Source organism: Phalangium opilio, unplaced genomic scaffold (genome assembly GCF_054372755.1).
Source record: "Phalangium opilio isolate 3A_F unplaced genomic scaffold, DU_Popi_V2 ptg000002l_1, whole genome shotgun sequence".
In the NCBI taxonomy this organism is placed as follows: domain Eukaryota; kingdom Metazoa; phylum Arthropoda; class Arachnida; order Opiliones; family Phalangiidae; genus Phalangium; species Phalangium opilio.
The window spans coordinates 7,081,276-7,100,919 of record NW_028324144.1 but is presented as its reverse complement, the minus strand read 5'-3'; the positions used below and the strand labels follow the sequence as shown (position 1 = coordinate 7,100,919).

Genomic DNA, 19,644 nt, shown 5'->3' with positions numbered 1-19,644 from the left:
ATAATGCAGCCACCATCAAATACTGTATAACCACAAGTGTTTATTTTGTGAAAAGAACCGCTGTAATTACAAATTTAAGCTTCAAAATTAATTTTAAATGAATAAATTTCCGCCCTTGTTATCATGTGCGGCTTCCCTTCAAACAATAAGACAAGAAATGTTTATCTTAGGCGACGATCGAGTCATGTAACAGCGTCAGCTTCAAGACCACTTGATATTTTATTTGCAATTTTAATTTCGATTCAGTTCTACTTATCATTAAGACATATACTTTTGGAATGTAAATTCAAAGATGATTTAAGCTGTTAGAGGGGAGCGTTTTCAGTATTTACCGTTAATACACAGATTTAAATCTCTTCCTGCGCAGACCTACTCTTTCATCAAAACCGTGTTTTTCATTATTCGCCTTTATCGATATTTCTAATAAAAAGGATGATATTGATCTTAATCGATAGTGGTCGCTTTTGAGAAGTTTTTTAAATTCTTTCTAGAATAGGTTATTTGAATTGAAATTCTCTTTCGCTTTCCTTTAGCAAACTTGTGTAACCGTCTAACATATCGATTTTTATCGATTCCCCTGTTTCAAGGCAAGAAATGCAATGCGCTGAGATTTTGCGAATGAAATGAATTCTTATTTGCAACTGAATGACCTTTGTCAAAAAATTCCCTTTCTTCAGTGTGGAAATTTAGTTTCGTTCGATAAACTTAATGAAATTGCATTTTATTTGAACAGACAGTAAGATCAAATCTTTTAAATCAAAATTGTTGCGTTTTATATGTAAGGTATAAACAAGTATGAGTTTTCAAACAATCTTGATGAAAATAAGTAATGACGGGATTTAAGGCCGTTATCCTGATTTAGTAACACGGTTGATTAGTTTTACTAATTAAGAAGATATGGTGAAAGTTTTCATATTCACAACATTATATTATCTTATTTTCCTTAAAGAGTTTCTTTCACCATAATTCAGCGGACTTAATTAAACTTCGAGATGGAAAGGTAAGCATTTTTTTATTTAAATGTTAAATGTCTAATATTGGTGGAGCACCTCCACCAATGAAGTATTGCTGTTAGTATCAGTAATTTCTCACAAATTTATAGTTATTTATAACTGATTATAGCTGTCTTAGTTTAAATAATACAATTATTAAGAGTTCTTAAATTTTAGTTTTTAAATAAAATTTTAAGTGCTCTCAATTTGTGCAGTATTTTTTTAAAAGTATAGTTATTTCAGTAACTCATTAATACTATTAACAGAAATTAGACGCAAAACTGTTCCTTGCACACTGGCTGTGAAATCGTCACAGTGGGCCAATACTTTTCGTAGCGTTAGAATATAGATGTAGAAAAATACTTTAATAGTTTAAACATTGAGTAGTACATATCTGTAAATTAAAATTAAAGTATTTCGTGAGTTTTGATAATGTTATAATGCGTAGTATAATAACTTTATTCTTCAAAACATAATTCGATATAATAATTAGTTCACTTAAGATTGTTTAATTATCGTTACAGCAATGATCCGTGTAATCGTACCGAACTGAAAATTGGCTTTATGATGGTAAGTGTTAAGACTTTTTGTAGCTATTTCATTGCTGTCTATCAAAAACTATTTCTGACGTTACATCCATTCAAAAATTCACCTCTTTCTTTAAGCTCGGCTGAGACATTTGCAAGTTTTTCAGCTCAGTTTTTAGTTCTACTGAATTTCCCTTTTCAGTGACACATTTAGAATTCTATTTCATCTCATTTCGAAAAAAGCTCCCTTTCTGGTTAGTTTCTATACAGCGTAGGACAAAACATACCATTTTATCTGGCCAACTTCTTTATATATCTTTTTCCGAACGACGGAGAATAGCACATTTGTATCTCTTTTCCGGCACATATTTTCCATCCCTCTCTATTTCATCATTCGTGCCTCATGTGGTTAAAACTCACATATGCCCAAATCACTTCCAACATGCTTTTCAACTAGTTCCAGCGTGGCAGAAGTGTAATTACCAGACCACTCAAAGAGATATTAAAATTTTTTAACCCACACGGTAACTGTAGATTTCTTCGCTGAGAAAGCAATTAGATAGCTGGGTGGACTACTGAGACCCTACCACCAATAATTATTGCCCAGTTAAATTTTTTCACATCGACAATTAGAATTAGTGCATTAAGTTCTCGTGGTCTTTACGTGGAAAAGGTAGAAATCGAAATGGCAATTTCCTTAGATAACAAGAATTAAGAAAGCTGGGGCAAAATAGGCCAAGTCCAGTAGTTTTTTAGTTGTTGCTACGATTTTACGCATTTTCTTAATGCTTTTTAACGATTTATCAAATTCATAGTGTATTTTTCCTTGAATTTAATATAGATAAGGGCGACTCCCACTTTTATCCATTCTCGCCAGTTTACAATTTGTCTATAAAAAATGAAATTAAAAAATTACCTTAAAATTTAGGAATTATTTCAACTTAATCACTATAAGCCAATATTCTATGACGGATAATTTACATTATTAAATAGGTTTTTTGCAGGAATGGTTTTTTAAATTAGTAAAAGTAGTCTTTTCAACGTATTAAATTCAACAATAACAAACCAACGTGGGTCAAGTCAAAAACTATTGACCTTATTGCATGATTGTAGAATGGTATAAATAAGTTTCTTCGACATTCCTTCCCTCACATTAGTGAAGCTATCAAATTTTAAATTTCCAATTAAAAACACTTCACACCAAAACCGATTTTGAACAATCTTCGAAATATTTGATAAATCATTGCAGGAAATGGAATCTATGGATTCTCAAATACTCACTTTCAAGGATGTTCAAAAATACGCCGAAAATGCTCTGAACCTTAGGTAAGAACATCCATTTGAATGTCAAGATTAAACAAAATCAGGGATAGATTTAATTATAGAAGTAGGAATGGAGAATGGTTAGCATTTAGTAGTCCGACTCATAGCCCTGTATAGAGCCCCTCCCTCCAACACGTAACGAATAGTTTAAATTATCTTATTGGCTCACTTAAACTACGTTTTGATGACGTTGCTGACGAGGACGGCGAAAAATACGTAATTCCATTTTACCTCTGTCGCTATGATCCGCCATTTCTTTCCGGGACTTTGACGCGTACCCAGGTTACTCTTTTCTCCATTACCAGTTCTAAAATTAAATCTATCCCTGAAAAAATCTCAAAACAATCGTGGAATACGCTATCGGCACAAACCATAGTCAAATATCCTCATGACTTCCCCCGTGGAAGAGTTTCTAGAAAAAGAAGTCCATTGAAAATTGTTTAATCATATATTACACAGAGAGCTTTGTGTGGCAATTAAGGTTTATAAGGTGGCCTAGGACCCATATTTTGCTATTTGCAAAAACTTAAAAAAAAAACAAACATTAACTGATGTTTAACACAATAAAATAAGTACTGCTACTTCATAGAGTTATATTTTATTGTAGAAATTATTTCCTTTTTTAAACTCAAAACTGTAAAAGCTTCATTTTAAGGCAGCATAGAAGTAAACTCTCAAGTCAATGAAGACGCAGTACCTATTTTTTTTATGAAAAGTCATTTAATATTTCACCAAATCACCAGTTTTAAAATAAAATCCTTATTTTACTTATCCGCACAATTTTACTACCAGGAAATTATTGATAATAATTCTAAATATTAATAAATAATTAAGGTTCGGCTTAGACTATTTATCTATCTTTTAGTAAGGCTAGTACCGTTTTTTTAAGTTAGGCTTTCTGACTCAACGTAGTAAATCACTGTTCCATTAAAGACATGTCACGAATATTTCACTTTATAGTGTTGTTAAGGAAGATTATACTATTGAAGAAGTTCTGGCTCTAAAATTTGACGCAGAATTGCCCAGAGTATGTCCCAAAATATTTTACATTGAACCCTACATTTTATGATTTGACAATTAGTTTACCTTCATACTCAGGATACTGATGTGCTTTTGTATCCGATGATGATGGCGATTTGTGAAAAACGGGTAAAAAATGGGATTATCGCTCACTCCTTTCCACTAATATTTGAACCAGTTATCATGATATCTGGAACTCCTGAGGCTAAATCGGTCTCTTCGGGGCAGCTTTTTGAAACAGATCAATACGTATGTAATAAAACACTAAATTATATACGATATTTTTAGCGGTAGTCGTCGTTTAAAGATTTTTAAGTGAAGTTCGCTAAAATCTAAGATTAATTAAATATCTTGTTCGGTCTGAACTACGAATATGAGGTTTAAAGAATTTTTGCAATGTCTGGTGTTACGTTCAATTATTGGTTGGACCCAGGGTTTATGTTCTTTTTGGACTTTCCGGAGGGATGGAATGTCTCAGGTCACACGAAAACTACTCAACCATCCAACAGCAGTAGGATTGATAGGCCACCTTACGATGCGGCCAAAATCTGATTATATTGCAATTAATTTTTTGTATAGTGCTGCTTCTCATACGTTCTTAAAACATTTCTTGCAGGTTATTAGTTTCTTCGTAATTTCTCTGCTTGCAACATCGATTATTTCGACAGTGGGAATTCTAATGAATAGAAGACATTCATCTATTGGCTGGATTGAGATTGTGAAGCAATTTTTCTTATCATTGTGGGACGACTTCTTTCTGTTTTTCCTGGAACGTAAGTATAATGTCGTGTGAAACGTTCAGTGAAAACAGTATTATCCCAGAAAATTAAATGATTAAGTTGTGAGGCAAGGACTCTGCTTTGTATATTTATTATGCAAGACTTTTGTTAGGCTCTATTTTTACGCCCAAAATAAGCTGAAAATGTTTCAGTATCAGTTGGACAAGTCTGCATGAACAAATTTTTAGCATCCTTGTATGTTGAAGAGCATGAAACAAACTACTTTTTGATAGAAGGTACTGCAGTAAATTTGAAGAGCTTATGAAAACAAGCAGAGCTTAGGTGTATGATAATGCAATGTTAAGTATTAGTAAGTGTTGTGTCATTGAATTTTGAGTACGAACTGTCATGCAGAAAGTAAAGCTAGAAGGCAGAATGAAAGACAATGAGGGTAAATTTGTCGTTGATTTTTCACTGCCTTCCAGATCTTAGTCTATTTCACAGTGTATGAGCTATACATTTTATTTGATTAAACTTTATACAACAGCGCTGCCGCTGCATTTGGTTGTGAAAAACGTCAGGGTCATAAGTCTATTTTGGTTGTTCGCCGTTAACATCATAAATTTGCAACTGGGACCTGTCATGAACTCCAAATTCTGCAACGTTATTTACCAAAAATTCGTTTATATTGAAGATCTGCTGCAGGGGGGACCGTACGTGGTGAGATTTTTGAAGAACAGCGTTGAGGACAGGCTGATTGGTATTAAGGTAACTATTATTGTCATTTATAAACCAGATAATCATGTTATCAAAATGTATTCTAAATTTTATAATAGTAAGGCTTATCGTTTTCTAAAAATAAGATAACTCTGCTTTAAAGGCTGAACACAGCGAAATCTTTCGAAAAGTGTACAACGATATGACAAAGAAATACTACGACAATCCCTCAGAGCTCACAGATATCAAGTTCACGACAAACAAAGAAATATTGTTCATGAACGAGTTCTGTATCATGATGTTACTGGGCATGCTAGTACCAGATAAAGAGGAATACATGGCTATCCCGAAACTGCAGTTCTCTAAACCCGTTTCTGAAGACTTCTTAGTTTGGATGTATTCGTACAACTTCTCAGTTTGTCCTCGATTAACCGAAACTTTTAACCGTCTGTGAGTTCTAACTATCGATTTCTTAAGCTATTTTATAAGCTGACCGTGATAGTTCTAAATGATACGGAATGAACTTAGACCAATTGGTCGAATCAAAATTTTTACGATCAGTTTATGACACATTAAACAAATTTAATATAGTAGTTACGTGACAAGTTTAAAAAAATTAAACAGTTTAAAACGTTTCTTTCAGGGTTTTGGCCAATTTCGAAACGCAATACCTGAAGCCTTATAAGCGCCTCGAAGAGAACATCGTGAGTGCTATACTATGGCGTCCACCTCCAACGGAAGAAAAACCTATCCAATTTCGGGACATTGCTGGCATGACGTGGATTCTAGTCTTCGGAAACATTGCAGCAATCATGGCTTACCTCTTAGAAGTTGCATTGTATTTTGTCAGCAATGACAAACCGTCATTGTACTGATGTGTTGAAATGATATTTTTTATGAGAAGGAAGGTAAAAGAAGGGGAATGCGATGCTCTTCTCTGGTCGTTAGAAATCACAAGGATAGCAACACCACTCGGAGAAGTAGGCGTGTTGACAAGATCTCAGGACTTTTGAAAGTTATAAGATCTGTCACACGCATTTCAAACCTTGTAAAGATAAGCAATAGAGATGTGAATATAGTATATAGCCTATAGCCTGCAATATTTATCACCATCACTAAATTGGGACAGCCAACTGGAAACCCCTTCAAATACTATCTTCCTTCTCGCAGATATCATCATTGACAAAGTCGTCGGCATTTATTCTTAAAAATTATTCAAGTTTTCTTTGTTAAATAACTAACGGACATGTAAGATCCACTGGATCAGAAATTGCTCCAAACACTACTCTTATGTAATTTATATGAAACTGAATCAGTTTTCGGATCATAATTATGGCCGAAGTTTAGATATTTAGATTACTCAGTTATACTTTGATGAATATTTTATTTGACCAAAACTGATCAGAAGAAATTGGATCGAGAACAAGTTATAAAAGTTATTTAATTGTGATCGAAATTTTTGATCAAATCATTTGGCAACCTATACGATATTGCATGCCTTGTCTTAAATAGAAGAGACAATTTTGAATTCTGAACTCTCCACTCTTTGTAGCTTTGTAAAAAAAACTGCTCTCTGAAAACATCTTTTTTGAGAATCGCTGGTCGCTAGATGTATATTATCAGTAAGAAATAAAAAAAAATAGATCTATTTCCAAGCTGATAATTGTTTCTATAACAATAACAACAACTTTATACTTTTTGGTGCATAATTAAATGTTAAACATGTAATGTATTATTAATTTATCTTTAATTAATTTGAATAGATGCTAGTTTTTCTATTACGTAAACAAATTAAATTGTGAATGGAAAAGGAAAGCAAATTTACTCTTTAGCTATTTTTACAAACATCTAACACAGACCCACCAGCCTTTTTCAACACAGCAAATAAGTGTATAAATGTTTACTATTATAAAATATTCATTGTGTCAGAATAGATGAAATAGTTAGAACAATATTTTTCTTTAAATATGACTCTAGAGTAATGTTAAAGATAAACTAGAAAATCACCTAAAATATATGGAAAAAATAAATTTATTTTGAAAATCAGCTGTTATAGCTGATAAAATAAACAAATTTTGAAAATAAACTATTATATCTGATAAAACAAATTTTGAAAATAAACTATTATATCTGATAAAATAAAGAAATTTTGAAAATCACCTGTATTCAGGAGTCCAACTCACCCGGAGTACAAAGTGTTTCCCCTCGGTTTTCCGATACCTTTTTGAAGACAAGTAATTCAGCCCGACGGTTTGATAGGACAATACTATCTGAATTCACCCCGTTCGTGGGAAAACAACCCTCTCAAAATTATTTAAACGGGGGGAAAATATTTTCCCACAACTAGTCCAAAAACGGGGGGGAGGAGATTTGAAACAAAATTTCCACACTGAAGACGGCCATCTCAGTTCTTCCTAAGACCATCAAACACAAATGGACTGTAATGACAAGCTAAAATCCCCGATCCTCTAATGGCATCGCCAGTCGTCGGCCCTAGCAGGAGAGTCCCGAAACGTTTCGACTCATGGATAATCTTAAGGCTCTGGTTTGAGTCTAAAAAATTTCCATATTGGTCGCGACGTGGCGCTAGAGAGGTGCTGCCCTAAGAGAACGACGTGCCGTATTTCCATTCTAGTCCATCTGTGTTTAATGGCCTTAGGTTCTTAGAGGGGGGTTATGGACTTCTGCTATAATGTATGACAAAATAAATTTTTATCACCTCTAGCACTGATACTACTGTTAATAGGAAAACCAAGTATTAATGTATTTCAAGAAATAAAGCTTTAAAATGAAAATGTTGATTCCATTCTTATAAATCATGTTGAAAATGTAAAGGAATATAGTTAAGTTGACAATACTCGAATCCTCCTTACAACTATTTGTGTTTTTTTCTTAATTCGTGGCCGACCACGTGTCCCCAAGCTAGATTGCGTAAGTACAAAGACGCCTCTAAGACAAAGAGTGGACCATAAGTTCTATGCCACGTACAACGTATAAAGCAAGTAGTCGAGTTAGCCTTGCAAAACCGTATCGTTACCGTTTTAAGTTCGTAAATCATCCGAAAGAGGGCGCCCATTACCTACGTCCGAAAGCATCGTTTAAGAAACGTTATCAGATGGCGTTCTGTACGTATTTGGATACGTGACGTTAGGTTAACGATTCGGTTTCACAAAGCTTAGTGGACTACTTGCTTAAGCCTTATCTTACACACACACTATCCTTTTTCAAATGAATCACCTCTGTTAGGGTTGTCTAAATAGGCACACTCCCCAAATCTATATTGTAACTATGCATTATAAAATACAATACATACAGAAAGTATACTTAATTTCGTTAACGTATTTTACTTTCTTAGATAAAAACGAATTGTTATCCGAAAAATGTATGCCATATGACATAAAGTAGAAAAAGTGTAACTTGCAAAGACATGTATAATTACTCGTTCGTAATGATCCGGTACTTTACTAATTAACTTTGTCATTGTATTTGACAACACGAAACTTATCTTTTCAAGGACTGTTCTCGCAAATCTATAATCCGGCAAGAAACCATGGTCTTGCAAAAACATATACATACTTGCAAGGACATGTATAATTACTCGTTCGTAATGATCCGGTATAAAATATACTTTACTAATTAACACTGTCATTGTATTTGACAACACGAAACTTATCTTTGCAAGGACTGTCCTCGCAAATCTATAATCAGACCATTATTCCGGCAAGATACCTGGTCTTGCAAAAACATATACCCTAGAAAAAAAATAACTGTTAATTACCCAGAAAAAGGATTGATATCTGAAATGCATACCGAAAGTTTGAAAAAGTATAGCTTTCAAAACCATGTCAATCTTATGATCTATATAACTAACAATAATTCGTACAACCAGTGTCTTTCGTTATGACCCAGCTGTAATATATAATTTACTATGCCAATAGTCATTATGAGTGTATTTAAAGGAATAGCGTCGTGGTTTAAAAATTACCTCAAATCTAAAGAAAACCTTACTTTTTTGAGAGTTTAAACTCAACTGATTCAAAAAATATGATTGATCAATATTTAAATATGAGGGAAAACACAAAAGAAACACTTCGAAAACTTGAAATTTGGGGGGCAAAAGGAAATTTGCGGAGATTTTTGGCGGGTTTTTCTCCTTGATACGTCACTCACGGCATCTTGCGGAAAAGCCAAGCGCGAGGGCCCGAGACTCCCGAGTCTACTAATGCCGCGCGCGCGAATCTAAATAAAATAGGCTTAACGCCGGGTGTGTGGCGCCTCCTGTAAGCCAAGCTTCTGGGCGGCAAAGTTTGAGGGAATACGACACATGTCGGCGATCCTACCCTATAGGTGCCGACTGTCCCGTGTCCGCCGGAGATGACTTACCCCAATTCCACCTTCCGTCACCTCCCAAGTAAACCTCATTTCCTTCCCTGTTTACACACATCCGACCTAGCGGCCCCCGTCGGTGTTGGGTCGCGTAGGGTCTCACGCTCACTTTTTCCTGGTGCTCAAGGCCTCACGGCTAAGCACTAGTGTACGTTGGTGGTAAAAAAAATATAGGCTTAACGCGGTGCCACTAACAGGCGTCACGTGAGCGACATCTAGAGAGGAAATTTCTCTTTACTACGTTATCAAACAGAACAAAATTTTAACTAGGCTTTTTCCAAACACGATACTTTGATTGCAATTTTATAAATTGCTACAAAACCAAATAAAGAAGTAAACATATAATAAAAAACTAGATTTTTCAAAGATTTTTTTCGCATTTTAAGTTTGTGGATGACGAAAATTATGTCACTAACACTTTAAGTATAAAAAGGAACCAAACTTTGAAAGAATGGGCTTTCCACACTAATCTATATTAAGACCATTATTCCAGCAAAAAAAAATATATACCCGAGGAAAAATGTAACTCTGCATTATACGGAAAATACAACACATAAGCTCGCATACTTAAATTCCGTTACGTCTGTAACTTTCCCAGAAAAAAGTATTATTATCTGAAATTTATATCTCAGCCCATATTACATAAAGTTGATAAAGTATAACTTGCAAAAACTTGTCCATTTATTGCCGTGAAATATTTTAATAAACTTAACACGTAATTATATAGTTTATGTATAACTTCTTGCCATTGTAGTGTTTATAAAATTCACACATAATTATATAGTTTATATATTATGTATATAGGCTGATTGCATTATACGTAAATTATATCGACATAAATTTTAAAGAACATTTTCCACAAATCTCGAAATAGCTTGTTGAGGTTATAGCACTATATAAACTTCGAAATGGAAAGGTAAGAATTTTTTAATATAAATGCTTATTAGTGGTGGATCAACAATGAAGCATTGCTGGTAGAACGGATAAGGAAAATAAAATACTTAGTTATTTAAAACCGATTATAGCAGCTGTCTTAGTTTAAATACAATTATTAAGAGTGATTAAATGTTCTTTTATAATCAAATTTCAAATGCGCTCAATTTACATTGTCCTGTATTGACTGCTTATTTTCTGAGAAGAAGTTTTGTAATATTAAAGTGTCATAATATAGCTATTAACAGAAATAAGACACAAAACTGCTCCTTGCACGCTTGCTATGTAAAGCTTCACAGCGGGTTAGGCCTAATACTTTTCGTAGCGTTAGAATATACGTGTATAAAAATATTTCGTAGCGGGTTAATACTTTTTGTAGCGTTATAATATAAGTGTACAAAAATATTTCTGTGGTTTTTGTAAAATTCAGTATTATCTGTAAATTAAAATTACATACTTATTTAGTTTTGATATTGTTATAAAGTAGAGTAATTATAAAGAGTAGTAATTCTATTCGGAAAAAAACATAATTCGATTTAATAATTAATTCAATCAAGATTGTTTAATTACCGTTATAGCATTGATCTGTGTAATCGTACTGGACTGAAAATCGGCTTTATGATGGTAAGTGTATGAGTTAATGTAGCTATTTCATCGCTATCCACCAAAAGTCCAGTGGTTTTCTAGTTGTTGCTTATAGTGCACAAGCTTCGACTTTAGGCATTTTTAAAGGGTTTTTTTACAATTTGTCAATGAAAATTAGTGAAATTAAAAAAATATCTTTAAAATTTATTAATTGTTTAAACTAGATAAAAATATTTTATGTACGATAATTTACATTATTAAATAGGAATTAAAAATTAGGTAAAATCTCTTTTTTGTTTTGCGTATAAAATCCTGCAATAGCTGCCATCGACGTAGGCAAGTCAAAACTTAGTAGCCAATTTCCCTTGCATAATTGTTTAATTGTTTAATATAATTTTGTTCAGCATTCCTTCAATGACATGAATGAGGCTTTCAAATTTTAAAATACCAGTTAGAAACACTTCACACCAAATCGGTTTTGAATAATCTGAGAAAATTTTAATACATTGTTGTAGGAAATGGAATCTATGGATTCTCAAACGCTTACTTTAAAGGATGTTCAAAACTACGTTGAAAATGCTCTCAACCTTAGGTAAGAATATCCATTTCAGGGGCCAGATTTAAAATCTCAAGATAATTGTAGAATACGCTATAGGCACAAACCTTAGTCAAATACCCTCATGACATCCCACCCTAGAGGAGTTTCTAGAAAACTTCGTACCTCAATTTGTCACAATAACGTAAGCTCTAAAATACGGGAAAAGTTATTTTTTAATTTAATTTGACAAACACATCTATATTTAAGATTAAATTAAAACTCGGCTAAAGATTCTTAGGTGCGAAGCGCGTGGGGTCGTGGACTCCCGATTAGGACTGTTCACGAGCTCGAGCCAGCTCGGGCTCGTGACGAGCGAGCCGAGTTCGAGCCGAGCCGAGCCGCCACTTTTGCGGCTCGATTATTTAACGAGCGAGCTTTTTTATGGTCGAGCCGAGCCGAGCCGATAGGCATCGAGCCGAGCCGACTCGCGAGCCGGCTCGCGAGCTTAGTCACTGATATAGTGCTTTCCTTTTAGTCTTTATTCTCTCCACCAATAGCGTTCCGTTGTATCTTTACATGAAATAAAGCGTGGGAAAAATCTCTCGTCTCTAACCTTGAGCATATTTTAAAGAGCGGGGTTTACTGAACCACTACATTCCTAAACATGGGATGGCATTTATAGTCATTCTCAAGTTTGACGTTAGTAGTAGCAATTTTTTTTAATCATGTATATGTTAATCGAGCCAGCTCGGCTCGGCTCGATCATTTTCGAGCCGAGCCGAGCTAGAGCCGAGCCAAGACCCAGCTCGGCTCGAGTCGAGCCGAGCCGCCGTTTTTTTGACTCGAGCCGAGCCGAGCTTTTAAAAAGCTCGCTCAGCTCGGCTCGTGAACAGTCCTACTCCCGATTAAGGTTACGTCTGATACTATTTACCGTCTTAAACCTTTTCTCGTTTATAGCGTGTACTTTCTTGTTTCAGGGTAAATATAAGTTAAATAAATATCAAACGTGTCTAAAAAAGTTCAGTTTGCGTATAGTTCCACGAATCGCAAGTCCATGAAGTAGCAAAACTTATTTTATTTTATGAAATGTAATTTAATATTAAACCATGGATCGAAACTAAAATAATAATAAAAAAAATCGACATTTTATTAACACTCATATCTTTACTACCCGGAAATAGTTCTTAATAATTCTATTAATTAATATCTATCTATTTGTAACGCTGTTACTGTTTTGCTGTAAGTCAGGCTTGCAAAGTCGGACTATCATCGTTTAAATATTAAGTGCGTTACATTTGGCATGATTAAATTTCGCAATCAGGACTACCGCGCGTCCAAATTCACTGCAAGAGCGAAAGCCTTCCAAATGTAGTTAAGCTTTTGTTAAGATATATCACGATCTCCAGATATAAATTGATAACAGATTTATATTATAAAAAATCTTCTTGCATTTAACTAATCAGAACCCTGACTGTAATATCATATAATTTTATGACCTTTGAGGAAGAAGTCAAAACTTGATTTGTAAATAATCTAATAATTGTTCGTTCGATAACAATGCTTAATATTTTCACGTTCACATTTTCTAACTTGACGTTGTCCATCAGTGTTCCATTAAAGATGTGTCACGAATATTTCATTTTACAGTGTTGTTATCGAAGATTTTACGATTGAAGAAGTTCTGGATTTGAAATTTGACGCAGAATTGCCAAGAGTATGTCCCAAAACGTTTTACACTGAACCCTACTTTTTAAGATTTGACAATCAGTTTACCTTCATACTCAGGATACTGATGTGCTACTGTATCCGATGATGATGGCGATTTGTGAAAATCGGGTAAAAAATGGAATTATCGCTCATTCCTTTCCATTAATATTTGAACCAGTTATCATGATATCTGGAACTCCTGAGGCTAAATCAGTCTCTTCGGGGCAGCTTTTTGAAACAGATCAATACGTATGTACCATAACAATAAATCAGATACGATATTTTTTAGCGGGAGTTTAATTTAACTTATCGACGTTATAAATTTTTCAAGTGAAGTTCGCTGGTGATCTAAGATTAATTAAAGATCTATGTTGGTGTGATATATCTTCTAGTGCTGTTTTTCATATATTCTTAAAATATTTCTTGCAGTTTATTAGTTTTTTCGTAATTTCTCTGCTTGCAACGTCGATTATTTCTACAGTGGGAATTCTAATGAATAGAAAACCTTCGTATATTAACTGGAATGAGATTGTGAAGCAATTTTTCGTATCATTGTGGTATGACTTCTTTCTCTTTTTTCTGGAACGTATGTATAATGTCGTGTGAAAACCGTATTTTTAACTTGCTTAGACTTTCCATATCAAAGAAGCTGATTATCTCAGAAATTTAAATGATTAAGATGCGAGGCGAAATATACTACTTTCAATATTAATTATGCAAGCCTTTTGTTATACGCCCCTTCTTTTTTCCCTTAAAAAGATTAAAATGTTTGAATAACAATTAGACACTACATGAACTCGACGTATATTTAGTTTCCTAATATAATGTTGAGCATTATTGAAATTACTACTTGACCGAAAGAAGGTACCATGCTAAAATAGCAAAGCTTAGGTGTATGAACATGCAATGTTTAGTATTAGTAGTGTTGATCTAGTGCCCCGAAATCGAGTTCGTGAACTGGCATGCAGAAAATAAAGCCAGAAGGCAGAATAAAAGACGATAAGGGACACGTGACACGTCGTTGAGTTTTCACTGTGTTTCAGATCTTAGTCTGTTTCACAGTGTGAAACTTTATTTAATTAAATTTTACACAACAGCGTTGCCGCTACATTTGGTTATGAAAAACGTCAGGGTCATAAGTCTATTTTGGTTGATCGCCGTTAACATCATAAATTTGCAACTGGGACCTGTTATGAAGTCCAAATTTTGCAACGTTGTTTACGAGAAGTTCGATTACATTGAAGATCTGCTGCAAGGGGGACCGTACGTGATACGGTTTTTGAGAAACAGCGTTGAAGATAGGCTGATTGGTATTAAGGTAATTATTATTGTCATTTATAAACCCAATGATTATGTTATAAAATATATATTTAGAAACTGTAAGGGAATATTTTTATGAAATAATATAGGCATACTTATTTTTATGGTATGGTAGTAAAGCTTAAAGTTTTCTAAAAATATGATAATTCTGATTTAAAGGCTGAAAACAGCGAAATCTTCCGAAAAGTGTACAACGACATGGAAAAGAAATATTACGAAATTCCCTCAGAGCTCACAGATATCCAGTTCGCCACAAACAAAGACATATTGTTCATGAACGAGTTCTGTATCATGATGTTACTGGGCATGCTAGTGCCAAGTAAAGAAGAATACATGGCTATCCCAAAACTGCAGTTCTCTAAACCCGTTTCTGAAGACTTTTTGGTTTGGATGTATTCGTACAACTTCTCAGTTTGTCCTCGATTAACCGAAACTTTTAACCGTCTGTAAGTTATAACTATCGATTTCTTAAGCTATTTTATAAGCTGACCGTGATAGTTCTAAATACTATGGAATGGACTTGGACCAATTGGTGGAATTTTAAATTTTACCATCAGTTTAAGACACATTAAACAAATTTAATATAGTAATTACGTGACAAGTTTTAAAACAAATTACAGAGTTGAAAACATTTCTTTCAGTGTTTTGGCCAATTTTGAAACGCAATACCTGAAGCCCCATAAGCGCCTCGAAGAGAACATCGTGAGTGCTATACTTTGGAGTCCACCTCCAACGGATGAAAAACCTATCCAATTTCGGGACATTGCTGGCATGACATGGATTCTAGTCTTCGGAAACATTGCAGCAATCATAGCTTACCTCTTAGAAGTTGCGTTGTATTTTTTCAGCAATGACAAACCGTCATTATACTGATGTGTTGAAATGATATTTTTTATGAGAAGGAAGGTAAAAGGAGAGGAATGCGAAGCACTTCTCTAGTCGTTAGATATCACAAGGATAGCAACACTACTCGGAGAAGCAGGCGTGTTGACAAGATCTCAGAACTTTTGAAAGTTGTAAGATCTCTGTCGCACACCTTTGAAAGCTTAACTGTAGAGATGCGAAATTGGGACCTCCAACTGGAAACCCATTTCTAATCCTATTTTCCTTCTCACAGATATCGTCATTGACGAAGTCGTCAACTTTTATTCTTAAAAATTACTTAAATTTTTATGTTAAATAATTAGAGATAACTTAAGATCCATTGAATCGGAAATAGGTTCAAATATTACTTTAACCTATAAATTATGTGAAACTGTTAACAGTTTTGCGACCATAATTGTAGGCAATGTGTTGTAATTTAGAATTACTCAGGTATACCTTCCTGAACGTTTCATTTAATAATAATTGATCAGCTGAAAATGCATTTCTTAAATAGAAAAGACAATTTTGAATTCTGTACTCTCCACTCTTTTAAAAATAACTTCTCTCTCAATCATCTTAAAGGGTTAGACCATATATCAATGTTTTCTGCTTTATGCGAGTTTTTCTCTTGATCTAGTATTTTTAATTATATAAATGTTTTTGTATTTTGGTCCCGAACCAATGGGTTCTGAAAGATCAGGGAGATATTTTCTTCTAATGCTAAACTTTTAGGTGTATGTGTTAAATTTCAGTTATTGCATGATACACTATTTTGATTATCGTTTGTTACTATACTGTCAGCATAGCCGCCTATATTATAATATAGTCGGCTATGCTGTCAGTAAGAAATTAAAAGAATAGATCTGTTTTCAAGCTGATAAACATTTCTATAATAATAACAACTGTATACATTTTTTTGGTCCATAATTTAATGTTAAATATCTAATTTATCTTTAATTAATTTTAATATTTTTAAATTCCTTGATTAATTATTTTCTAGATTAAATCCATACAATCATCCGTGGGTATTAGTTTAAGTTATATTAATGATATATCCTAGTCTTATTTGGATGCCTTTTTAGGAGATTTTCATGATATCGTTGCACAACTATGAGTAGATGTTGTTTTTTCTGTTACGAAAAGCACATTAAATTGTAAATAGAAAAGGGTTGCAAATGTACTCTTTTGCAATTATTACAAACTTCTCCCACTTATCATGTTTTAACACATCAAATAGGTCTATAAATGATTAGGGGCTAGAAGTATAGAGGTAACCAAATTCTTTGCTTGGCGAGAGTGAATATTCTTGATAACACACCAACGGTTGGCCCTCTGGTAGCAGTTTCTAAATTTTCCCTCCAAAACGTGAGACGCTCGCGGCGGTAGACGGCTGAACTAGATTCAAGCAGCCGCGTCCGTGATCCGCGGCTTTGGGTTGAGGGGAAGGGGGTAGGAAATTTTTTTGGAGCTCGACAAATTTTTTTCTCTCTAGTGTAGGCGCTATGGAAGCTGTATAAAATCCTCAAATTTGTTCACTAGTGCCAGGATCTATTACTAATGCTACAGCACTTTATTTCTGGTCCTTTATATTACTTCTGGTATTATAAATATTCATTGTGTCAGATTAAACGAAATAGCTGGAATAATATTTTCCGTTAAATATGACTATAGAGGAAATTACCTCTAATATATGAAAAATATATTTGAAATTCACCTGTAATATGTAATAAAATAAAATCACTGACACATCTAATTAATTGCAAAACCATGTGTTTTTCTTGAATAACACTGCGAATTAATGTATTTTGAAAAAAAAAAATAAGTTTTAAAAGCGTAGAAGCGAGTTTTATAATGATGTAACAAATAAGATTGAAAATGTAACGAATATTTTTAAGTTGACAATACTTGAGAGCGAGTTTTACACCTCTAGTACATCTGTAATTTTTCCTTTAATATGACTAGAGAAAATCACCTCTAATATATGATAAAATAAATTTGAAAATAACCTCAAATGTATGACAAAATAAATGTGAAAATAACCTCTTATATATGATAAAATAAATTTGAAAATAACCTCTAATGTATGATAAAATAAATTTGAAAATAACCTCTAATACATGAAAAATAAATTTGAAAAGAACCTCTAATGTATGATAAAATAAATTTGAAAATAACCTCTAATGTATGATAAAATAAGTTTGAAAATAACCTCTAATATATGATAAAATAAATTTGAAAATAACCTCTAATGTATGATAAAATAAATTTGAAAATAACCTCTAATACATGAAAAAATAAATTTGAAAAGAACCTCCAATGTATGATAAAATAAATTTGAAAATAACCTCTAATGTATGATAAAATAAATTTGAAAATAACCTCTAATACATGAAAAAATAAATTTGAAAAGAACCTCCAATGTATGATAAAATAAATTCGAAAATAACCTCTAATGTATGATAAAATAAATTTGAAAATAACCTCTAATACATGAAAAAATAAATTTGAAAAGAACCTCCAATGTATGATAAAATAAATTTGAAAATAACCTCTAATACATGAAAAATAAATTTGAAAAGAACCTCTAATGTATGATAAAATAAATTTGAAAATAACCTCTAATGTATGATAAAATAAGTTTGAAAATAACCTCTAATATATGATAAAATAAATTTGAAAATAACCTCTAATGTATGATAAAATAAATTTGAAAATAACCTCTAATACATGAAAAAATAAATTTGAAAAGAACCTCCAATGTATGATAAAATAAATTTGAAAATAACCTCTAATGTATGATAAAATAAATTTGAAAATAACCTCTAATACATGAAAAAATAAATTTGAAAAGAACCTCCAATGTATGATAAAATAAATTTGAAAATAACCTCTAATGTATAATAAAATAAATTTGAAAATAACCTCTAATATATGATAAAATAAATTTGAAAATAACCTCTATGAAAAAATAAATTTGAAAAGAATCTCTAATACACGAAAAAATACATTTGAAAATCACCTCTATTAAATAATAAATTAAATTAACTTTTAATCACCTCTATCACTGACATCTATTTAATTGCAAAATCATGTTTTTCATGAATAACACTGCGAATCTGGGTGCACGGCAGTGCACCCGCCAAGTTGTCGTGCACTACCAGCAATCCTTTACCCGAAACATTTCAGCCTCATTTTGACCCCCTCGTAACTCGGTACTGGGGAATAGTACACCACTCATATTTACACCTCAAGGGCACAGTGTTAAGGCTCGTTTTCATAGAAGCTAGAAAATTCGAAAACGCTCACGCTTCACGAGCTTGAATACGCGCGGTAATGTATTTTTTTCGAACGTTTCCGCTTTCGCTCAAAATTTTCACGCAACTCGCGCCTATGAAAACGAGCCTTTAATCCTAGGAAGTCCTCCAACTTCCAGCTTTCTAACTCATCTGGTTTCTGTGATAATCCTATGTGAAAATGACACATTATGAGACTGACTGACTGACTGACTGACACATCATCAAAACCTCTAGGGCATTTCCGGTGGTGCTAGAATGATGAAATTTGGCATTCTTGTTCCACTAAGCATACAAGCAAAGGGAAAAGTCCCAAAAGCGGGAGTTTTCCCTTTAAGCCCCTGAAATGGGGGTTTAGAATTAGAGTCATCATCTATACCTGTAGGGCATTTCCGGTGGTGCTAGAATGATGAAATTTGGCATTCTTGTTCCACTAAGCATACAAGCAAAGGGAAAAGTCCCAAAAGCGGGAGTTTTCCCCTTTTAGCCCCTGAAATGGGGGTTTAGAATTAGAGTCATCATCTAAACCTCTAGGGCACTTCCGGTGTTGCGGGAATGATAAAATTTGGCATACAAGTAGGAATTAGCATACAAAGAAAGGAAAAAGTCCCAAAAGCGGGAATTTTCCCCTGTTAGCCCCTGAAATGGGGGTTTAATAATTTAGATCCCCTCGTAATAGGACATTATAATTTAATTTTTTCGTCTTTTAATATTAATATT

General features: G+C 33.4%; 1 protein-coding gene across 1 annotated transcript; it reads left to right on the top strand.

The window, feature by feature from the left end:
* Positions 1-2,495: 2,495 nt before the first annotated feature.
* On the top strand, positions 2,496-5,580 carry LOC149718497 (uncharacterized). The gene is made up of 5 exons (XM_089842538.1): positions 2,496-2,845; positions 3,803-3,869; positions 3,941-4,635; positions 5,129-5,349; positions 5,462-5,580. Exons 1-3 carry the CDS (start codon positions 2,772-2,774, stop codon positions 4,148-4,150), a joined length of 351 nt encoding a protein of 116 aa, XP_089698664.1. The 5' UTR covers positions 2,496-2,771; the 3' UTR covers positions 4,151-4,635; positions 5,129-5,349; positions 5,462-5,580.
* The last annotated feature ends 14,064 nt before the right edge of the window (positions 5,581-19,644 follow it).

Bases quoted from the DNA above. Each gene is read 5' to 3' on its own strand.
- LOC149718497 (XM_089842538.1), top strand. From the start codon at position 2,772: ATGGAATCTATGGATTCTCAAATACTCACTTTCAAGGATGTTCAAAAA. The intron at 2,846-3,802 runs GTAAGAACATCC...TTCACTTTATAG, and splicing joins GAAAATGCTCTGAACCTTAG to TGTTGTTAAGGAAGATTATA. The intron at 3,870-3,940 runs GTATGTCCCAAA...CTTCATACTCAG, and splicing joins TTGACGCAGAATTGCCCAGA to GATACTGATGTGCTTTTGTA.